Source organism: Apium graveolens, chromosome 8 (assembly GCF_009905375.1).
Source record: "Apium graveolens cultivar Ventura chromosome 8, ASM990537v1, whole genome shotgun sequence".
Taxonomy (NCBI): Eukaryota; Viridiplantae; Streptophyta; class Magnoliopsida; order Apiales; family Apiaceae; genus Apium; species Apium graveolens.
Genome location: NC_133654.1, coordinates 21,890,267 through 21,900,567, shown reverse-complemented (window position 1 = coordinate 21,900,567; position 10,301 = coordinate 21,890,267). Strand labels below are relative to the sequence as shown.

General features: G+C 34.7%; 1 protein-coding gene across 1 annotated transcript; it reads right to left on the bottom strand.

Annotated features, from left to right (window-relative positions):
* Positions 1–7,189: 7,189 nt before the first annotated feature.
* Positions 7,190–8,031, bottom strand: LOC141679382 (uncharacterized). The gene is made up of 2 exons (XM_074485882.1): positions 7,762–8,031; positions 7,190–7,660 (listed from the first exon to the last, which is right to left on the bottom strand). The coding sequence occupies exons 1-2, from the start codon at positions 8,029–8,031 to the stop codon at positions 7,190–7,192; spliced, it is 741 nt and encodes a 246-aa protein (XP_074341983.1).
* Between the last annotated feature and the right edge of the window lie 2,270 nt (positions 8,032–10,301).

The following is a 10,301-nucleotide window of genomic DNA, read 5'->3' as shown; positions in this document are numbered from 1 at the left end:
AGGCATACTAAATGCAGTAAAGTAAGGATTGTTAATGTATGGCATGTTTGCAAAATGTGCATGGGGATTCTGGTGAGACATAACAGGCATAGCATGCAGAGGTGATATAGACATGTTAGGCATGGAGGGATTTGAAGGTATGGGAGCATTTTTAACAGATTTGCAATTAACAGATAGGTGATTAACACTTTTACAATGTACACAGCTTTTTCTAGGAGCATACCTATCAGGTGAGTAATTGTTATGTTTATTAATCCCTACCTTCCCATTTCTTTTAGATTTTCTTTTAGTTTCCTTCTTATCCTCAACCAACTTAAGCCTATCTTTTAACTGATCTAAAGTCATGTGTCCTATATTCACCTTACTGACATCTCTGGATGTGCTAGCTCCTTCTTTGACAAAGTTCTTGAGAGTTGAATCATTCTTTTTATTTTTAAAAGAACTTGCCTGTTTTAATTGATGAGCCTTCAACGGATGCTCCTTTTCTTCCTTCAACGGATAACTTTCATCATCCGTTGATTCCACATCCGTTGACAATCCATCAATTAATTTTAACTTCTTTTTGTTTTTCTTCCAGGCATCCTCACAGAATGATTCAATTCCCTGAACCTTGGCAATTTGAACACCAACATCCCTAGATGTTTTCCAGGCCTTGATAACCTCTTGCTCACTTTCTAACTGTTTAGAAAGAATTTCTACTTTCTTAATAGCTTCTTCTAGTTCACTCTCGATAGTCAAGCATTTAAGTTTAATCTTTTCAAGCTCAATTACCTGACTCTCTAACACAGCATTCCTATCACTTAAAAACACATTATTTTCTTTGATCCTAGTGTTTTCTTTAGCTAGTGATTTAAGAGAAACACGCAAATGATATAATTCATTGGACATATCATTTATGGCTTCATTGCATTCATGTTTAGAAAACTGAGAGAGATCAGTAGTAATTACCTGGTTGCTTGATGAACTAGTTTCAATTTCATCAGAATTAGCCATCAGGGCTAGGTTGACATATTCCATATCATCATCTTCATTTACCCCATCTGCTGCCCAATCATCTTGAGTGAGAAAAGCTCTTTCCTTTTGTTTGAGCAAATCAAAATACTTCCTTTTTTAATCAACTTGCTCAAATTTCTTTTTCTCAGAATTTGGCTTCCTACACTCACTTGCAAAGTGTCCACTAATGCCACAGTTGTAACATTTGAACTTTGATTTGTCCACCATGTTTTTGTTTGGCTTAGTGAACTTTGTGTTTTTCCTGAACTTCATCTTTGCAAACCTCCTGGACAGAAAGGCCAGATGTTCATCAATATCATCAGATTCATCCTGACTGGAATTGTCTTCATCCTCAGCAACTTGCTCTTTACCCTTGCTTGATTTTGATTTACATGTGCCAATTTTGAGACTTGGCATTGTCTTTCCCACATTTCTGGCTTCAACTTTTTCACTGTCAGCTACAAGTGCAACTGATCCTCCTTTTCTCTTTCCCTTTTCCAACAGCTCATCTTGCTCCATCTCAAGTTCATAAGTCTTCAAAATTCCATATAATCTTTCAAGTGTGAAGTCCTTATAATCTTGAGAATTTCTTAGAGAAACAGTCATAGGCTTCCATTCCTTTGGTAGAGACCTTAGAAATTTTAGATTGGAGTCCTTGACTTGGTACATTCTCCCATACAGCTTTAATCCATTCAATAGTTTCTAAAATTTGTTGAATGTATCATTCAATGATTCTCCTTCTTCAAAGTGGAAATATTCATATTGTTGAATGAGAAGCTGCATTTTGTTTTCTCTAACTTGCTCCGTGCCTTCACAGATAAGCTGCACAGTATCCCAAATTTCCTTAGCAGTTTGGCTATTGATGACATTGTCAAACATATCTTGATCCAGGCCATTAAACAAAATGTTCATGGCTTTCTTGTCCTTGTGGACCTCTTCAATATCTTCAACAGTCCATTCTGCCTTTGGCTTGGGAATAGACTGTCCAACAGCAACTATAGCAGTAGCAGCTGTGGCCACCTTGTGTGGGATGTGAGGACCATTCTCAATGTAGTTGATGTAGCTTTCATCTTGAGAGAGAAGATGTAAATGCATCTTCACCTTCCAGTGATGATAGTTATCTCTTTCCAGGATTGGAATCTTTATACCAATATCCTTCTTACTCATAATGTTAGCAGAATAGATCTTTAAACTCTCTGTATGTTAAGAGCTTGCTCTGATACCAATTGTTATTCCCAGTGGACTAACAATGAGATTTACAGAAGGGGGGTTGAATGTAAATCTCAAAACTTTTTCAAGTTTTGAGCAATTTGTAAGACTAAGTGTTTGAGTGATCAAATGTGTGTAAATTGCTTGGAGCTGATGCAGACAAATATATATTTAAACACAAATGTAATGAACACAAAGAACTTAAAAACTTTTCTGGTGGATTTGTTGTTCCACCAGAGATGTGTTATTTCAGAAAATCTGTGATTCAAAATTAAATCACAGCTGCTTCCTAGTACAAACTAGATGATTTTCTCTCTTGATATTTCTAAACAGCTCAGGGAAAATTCACATCTAATTACTAGCTACTACCTGGTTTATATAACACCAAGTTTACAAGTGAAGACAAAGATAAAGTACAATAAGACAATAGTTCTCCACTTGTTTCTGTTCCATTTTTATCCAGTGTAATATGGAATTATCTGTTGACTTTCCATTATGAACCAGACTAAAAACGGCTGCTTTTTCTGCTGTTCCTGAAATAGGCTACCACATCTCTGTCAATCCATGTGCCTCTGTCAGCTTTGTTAACTGTCACTATCAACTGCTATGAGACTGAGCATCCGTTGAAGCTTTCATCCGTTGATGGCTTTATCCGTTGATGCTCTAGCAGTTGAAGCTTTATCTGTTGAAGCACTTATCCGTTGATGGATATTATCCGTTGAAGCATTAGAGGCATCCGTTGAAGCTGAGTTTCACATCCGTTGAAGGTCTTCAATATCCGTTGACACTTCTTCACTTATACAAAATTACAAGGCATGAAATATTTACAATTAGCCCTTCTATTTGTACATCCATTAGTAGTCAACATGACTGATTATCTCCTAACAACATCTAAGAATTACAGCTTGAAATCAGAGAGTGAGATGTGCTACAATACCAAACTTATTGCTAAGTAAGGCTACTCCTTCAACGGATAGCCAAGATGGTCTTATCCGTTGAGGCTACAAACACTAGATTTCTACTTAAGTGTTTTGCTGAACTTATCATCAAACTAATACACATATTCCTAACACACTAACCCCGAGCAAAGCACACAACATTGCTCTAACTACTGGATCCAAGGCACACATTGGCCTAACTTGACCATTATATGGTCTGACCACGAATCTGGTCCACAATTTTATAAAAACAATCCAATTCTAACATAATAACAAAATGAACAATAATAAACAATAACCAGAATCATTAACAACAGTGAGTACTTAACAATGAAAGGATTTCAATACTTGTATGGATCAACAAGGTAATTTCAAAGCTTGGATGCTGGGTAATGAAAGAATTGGATAACAAAGGAATCAATGTTTCAGGGTTTCAAGGATTTGGTCTTTCAAAGCATAAGATCTCATGGGTTGAGTATATAAGTAATTCAGTTCAGCGTTTAGTATTTAGTTTGTATGTATTTGTGGAGTAGTATCGTAGATTTGTGGTTCGTGTTTGGGTATACAATAATCAATGGCTTAGAAAGAATATGGTTCCTGGCTCAAGAACAATAATTGAAATCAGGGTTTAGGTTTCTGTGCTTCAAAGCACTTGCAATATCACAGGATTTATCAAGTACTACAATATCTCGAGAAAGTTCAGAACACTTGCCTGGTACTAGCTTACTATTCTGCACTCGCTTCCAATCACAATCGTCTTACTCCTCAACTACCTGTTTCCCTTTCCTACGTCTTGCCTCTTCTGCTCACATATCATAAGCATCTATCAATCATCAACTCATAGGATTCTATTCAACACATACTTCTATCTACCCTTCGTTTTACCCAAATCCGATTAATCGGATTGAAAGTTACGCAATAATCAAGTAAACACTGAATATATAGATCAATAGTCAATCAACAAGTCACATATAACACATAATATATCACGTAATCAATGATATGTCATTTATAAAGAAGTCTCGGGTCATAAATAGGCTTTCGGGTATTTAAAATGATTTTTAAAACATTTTTTTTCGGAATTAAAACGGGTCGTTGGATCAATTTTGGGTTAATAAACAGGGTTCGGTTGGCCAATTCTGGCTTCGAAACAATTTTATAATAATTATCGAGCTTTGGAAATAATTTAGAATAATATTTTAAAGCTCGAAACTATTTTTCGGAATTTTTAAATTATTTTTAAATAATTAAATCTAATTAAATAATTGATTAAAATCAATTAATAAATAATTAAATCAATTAATCAATTAATTTTCGAATTAATTGACCAATTAATTAATTAAAAATTAACTGAAATTAATTAACTAATTAATTCAGATTTATTTTTGAATTAAAAATAATTTTCGGAATTAAAAAAATAATTTTCAGAATTTTCAGAAATTAAAAATGAATTTTTATAATAAAAATAAATAGGAAATATGATTTTTAAACATTTTATAAACAGGAATCCTATTTTTGAAAACTTTGCAAACTACAGGGACTAAACTTCACCATCTTCAAAAATACAGGGACTAAACTGCAATTTTGCAGTTTCAGTCACCGGAAAATCGGGGGTGGCCGGAGAACTCACCTCCGGCATCCTCCCACCACCATCACCTCCAGAATTAAACTACACAACACCAGGAACCTATATCTGAAATCAAAATTCATCAATAACCCCAGACTTGGCCGGAATTTGATCAAGAAACTCGCCGGTTTCCGGCGGGTTCGACGTAAACTTCAAAACACAACTCCCTTCTCTACAGACCTCGTTGATTTATGAAACTTGTACGACTAGATTGCAAATTTCACAGAGAATACAATACACTATACCACAACATCAATCTATTTCAAAATAAGAAACCCCCAAATTTCAATTAAGAACATTCATACGGGTTATAAACCCTAATTTTAAAATTCGAAAATCAAACTCAAATTTGAACATGTTATTAAACTCCAAATCAGACGTATAATATATCAAAATCATCAGGAAAACAAGCTCTACAACATGTAATCATCAAATCATACAAACAATCATCCGAACAAAAATTCATATTTTTAATAAATTTAATTCGAAAATAAATAAATTTCTAGAAAATAAACCTTTGATTCTGCAGTGAAACAAAGCTCAGAATCTGATAGAACACTTCAAATACTTCGTTTTGGTTACTCAAGCTTTGAAAACAGAGATCGGTAACGCCTTCGTTTTGCTATTTGATTCTTAGAACAGTTTATGTAATTAGGGTTTTTCTCTGAAAATTATAGAATTAACTATCTGCAAATGATTTTGATACGAAATAAAATACGGAAAAAGGCTATTTATATTTACGGAATATTAGTATCCCGTTGGATCATTCCGGATATAAAACGGTACGTTTATTTGTAAAAACTGATCCAAACGGTATCTATTTTCGGGATAATTATCCAAATCAGTACAATTTGTATTGCGGTCTTGGTCTCAGCGCCTGGTTACACGTATTACGAAGTGATAATTGTGATATTTTAATAAAAAGCTCCCGTTTATCGAAAATACGGGTTTTATTGATTTACCGAAACGAATATTGTATCGAAAATATTGCGCCGGGACCCGCGCAGGACAAACCGTACGCCGGATCGAAAAAGTCGAAACATGGAAAATGCTCGGAATATTACAATTAGGTTAGGAAGGAGTTCTCGGAAGAGTTTCGGGTTCCAAAAACGTAACAACGGTTGACGTCGGTTGGTTCCCGTTTTGATAAAATAGATTTTAAATACTCGGAAAAAGATTTTATAAATTTCATATGATTCTTATAAATTCATAAATCAACATAAAAATAATTAGGAAGATATGACAATTATCTATATTTTATTTTGGACATATAAAAATTAAAATACTCAATTAATAATATTTTTGAATATCCAAATAACACTTAACAATTAATTCACAGAATAGATACTGAACACACATAATAATTATTTAATTAGAAAAAATAATTACACGGTATATCCCAGATATTACAGGTTCAATAATATTTCCCACTACAATAATTCAACTAAAAAACCAAGTCTAGCCTTCATTGAGCCTTACAAAAGAGAATTACAATAATAATTCATGGCACTAGTTGTTTGTAAACTAATACTTCTTTCTTGGGATTTTGAAGCCTTTGATCGGGCATTTTCCTTTTCTCTTTGAAGTTCCAGGAATGTCTGCAATGGGAGTGCCACCACCACCTCCTCCATGAGCCATCATACCAGGTGTAGGCATCTGCATATACAAAAATTGAAGATGCATTACACCAAACATACCACTGTTTAAAAAATAAGAAATTATTGTGATAGTTGGTACTTACAAACACAACATTATCAGTAGTTAAATTATTTTCCTCCATTGTATTTTGAGTCCCTTGGGCAAGCCTTTGGCTCCTTCTTAGAGTATTAGGTGCTGCTGGAGTTTCCATTATCAGAGCCTCTTCCATCATCTCCGCTTCTCCTGTTTGCACCTCCCTGACATTCCTCTCCATTTCTTGTTCAACTTCTTGATCTTGTTCAGTAGGCTTCCTTTTTCTCCCTCTTTTTGTTATCGTAGGTCTAGTTTTTGGTGGTTCAGGGCCTCTTGTTTTGTTGTGCCCAACTTTATTGCAATTTGAACAATGCATCACCCTGCCTTGTCTAGTGAGTTTGGTCAACTTACCCCTAGGTGGCCTTGTATTGCTTTACTCCCAGCCCTTTCTTCTTCTCATTTTTTAGGTCTCCCTCTCAATTGCTTGACAATTCATCCCCACCTGTTTCTTTCCAAAAGGGCTTACCTCTTATAACTTCAGGACAGTGTGAGTATGTTTTCATATATGTATCCTTTTTAAAGTAATGAGAGACATAATCATAAGGATTATATCTCATCTATGGATAGCACATATGGCATGAGCACAAGGTATCCCTGTTAACTCCCAAACCCTACAACTACAAGTTTGTTCATCCAAGTTCACACAAAATCCAATACCCCTCCATTTTACTTGAAAGTTTTTATTCCCATCCTAAAGAACACTACATTCTGCATTTTCCTTAACACAATCATCTAAAATTCTCTTAATCTTAGGTAATACAATAAAATATACTAGCTTCATTGCATCTCTTTTTTCATATAATCTTTCCATTATCATGTCATGAATTTCAGTAAGCATATCAATGATAGGCATATACCTTGATATGAGGATCCAAGAATTGAAGCATTCAGAAATGTTATTTTCAGTGCTGTCTGTTTTACAGTGAGTCTCAAAGTAGGCCTTGCTCCACACATTTGGCTCAAGCTGGCTCATCTTATAAAAAGCCTTCTTTGATGCCATTTCAAGATCCTTCATGGCACTTTTAAAAGCTTGTGGATGTGTTACAGTGCTTGCTTCAAAGAATGCATTCCTGACAGCCTCACTTGCATGCTTCCCCTGGAGATTGCTGTAAATATGCCTTGTGCAGTTTCTATGCTCAGCATGGGGGAAAAGCTCCTTAAACTGCTTTCAATAACCCCTGGTAGTACATAAAAGATGTTAAACACATACTGCATTTATAAATACATAATATAAAAACATCACATATGTGTTAGGTATAGTACCTTTTGCTGGTCAGAAATGAAGGTTTGAGCATAGCCAGAGTGAAGATCAAGGTCATCTCCTAACAGCATCAAGAACCATTTCCAACTATCATATGATTCTGACTCTACAACTGTCATGGTAACTGGAAATATGGAGTTGTTTCCATCCCTTCCTACAGCTGACAAAAGCTGTCCACCACAGACAGTTTTCAAGAAACACCCATCTAGTCCAAGGACAGGCCTACACCCTTCCTTCCATGCTTTTTTCAGCTCAGCACAACACACATACATTCTCTAAAATTAAGGAGGATCATTTTCATTCACCCTTGTGCATATCTTCACTGTGTTGTCCTTATTACTCCTCAATATCTCACCTCCAAATCGTTTCAGATCTGCATAATATTTTTTCATCTTCTAAACCACTCCACTTAAAGCCATCTTTCTCACTCTACAACACTTTGCATCACATACTTCTACCTTCAGTACTCTTCTGAACTCCTCTTTCATTTCTACTACTTTCCAGTTTGGATTTCTCCTTATCCTATCACCATACAAATGAACTAGGTACTTAACAGTGACTAGCTTGTTTGAGATGTGATAGATGCAGTTGTGTTCATTGTAGAGGGTCTTTATTTGCCATCCATCATAGTCTTTAAGTTTAGATAGCCTCTTTTGAAAGGGCATCCATCAACACACCTAACTTGTATCCTGTGTAGGTCATCCACATGGTATCTCAATGGTCTACCAGTTGCTACAAAGAATTCCCTTACTGCATTTTTTAATTCCTGTTTACTCCCAAATGTTACTCCACATCTCCACTTTATGTCCTTTTCAGCAGTGAAAGGGTTAAAAGCCTCATTTACCCTCTTTTTTTTACTCTTACAATTTGGTTCAACATAGGCATACTCCTCATCCTCCTCACTTTCTTCTTCACTACCATAAATTGAGCCACTGCATATGGAGGTGTCCTCTTTTTCATTGAATGCCCCCTAACCTATTTCCTTGTACCCCACTAAACTATCTTTAATAAACTGACTTTGCTCTTTTTCAATTTGTTCTTGTTCTTTCCTAATATCATCCCTTATTTTTCTCATATCAGCAAACTCCTCATCACTATAAATCTTTTTCAAATTATCAAACCCATCCAAACTCTCATCTGAGCTGTCCTCCCCACTCTCATACCAACTACCATCACTACACTCATCTTCCTCAACAACATCTCTCCCTTTACCTTTATCTACAACAACTCTCTTTCTAGCAGTGCATTTTTTAGGCCTCTCAAACTGAACATTATAACCCGGGACTTCCTCATCCACATTCTGTTAGGTCCCAATTTGTTTGTAGAAGGGGGGGTTGAATGCAAACAATAACGTTTAATCGAATAAAATGCGGAATAAAATTGTGAAACAAAATTCAAGTTAAATAAAACTTTTATTAAACTTGAAAGGTGTTACAACTACGGTATCGGTTACAAGGGATTAATCTCAAATCAATTATTACAAATCTAGAATAAATTCGACATGAACTTTTTCTATTTTTGTAATTAAAAGATCAAATGCTAAATGCGATTTGAGATTAAGTTCTAGGGATTTTAATCCGCTAGATTGATACACAAGAACAAGATAAGTATTTCTAGTTGATTGGATTTAACTTTACAATCTAGAAATTGATCTTGAAGTTGCAGATGAGATGAAATATTTTTCTGCTCCTTTTTCTTTTTGTTCTTGAGTTTGTGTTCTGTTTTATTGATTTGTAAATAATAGACTTCTGCTCCTTTTTATCAAACAGCCGAATGTAAACATGTACTGGCATGACAATCTTCTTTGGCCAGCAAGACTTTCGGTATGACAAAATTTACAACTAGCAAGACAATTAAAATGAGCTAGCAAGACTTTCGGTATGACTATTGATTGTCATACCGATTGTCATATTAGTTCAAATAAATTGTCTTGCTGAATTAATAACAGATTTTAATCTAAACAGAAATTCTAATAAGACAATTAAATGTATTGGCATGACTTTCGGTATGACTATCAATTATCATACCGATTGTCATACTAGTTCAAATGAATTGTCTTGCTGAATTTAAGCAGATTTTAAACCAATTAAAATCTTGTAAATCCTTAATATTAATTCTAAATTAATTAATCAATTTAATTCAATTAATCAATAAATTAATCTTTGCAGATATAATTTATTTTCTTAATTAAATTATATGACTGTAAGTCATATGTCATAGCCTATTTGTATATTCGAGGATTCAACTCAACTCAAATAAGAATGTAATAAGTAAATAGTGGATCGACCGTCAGAGAGATCTCGCAAAGTAATATCTGTCAAAGGATTCAGAAACAAGGTTCATCTACAGACTTGAGGAGTTAATTCACTGGAAGAAGTTCAAGAAGTTGATCATGCCTCAGTGATATAAATCAAGATCGTGGATTTAATCAAGTGACAGAGATCTCGTCAGAGTATCATTAATTACAAGGATTTAATCTGAAGAAAATCAAAGTGTCAAAGTCAAGACATGAAGAAACGTCACGGAAGTTAGTCACTCATGA

Excerpts from the sequence above, each read along its gene's own strand:
- LOC141679382 (XM_074485882.1), bottom strand. The coding sequence starts at position 8,031 with ATGTATGTGTGTTGTGCTGAGCTGAAAAAAGCATGGAAGGAAGGGTGT. Across the intron at positions 7,661-7,761 it reads TCATTTCTGACCAGCAAAAG|TTTAAGGAGCTTTTCCCCCA; the intron begins GTACTATACCTA and ends TATTGAAAGCAG.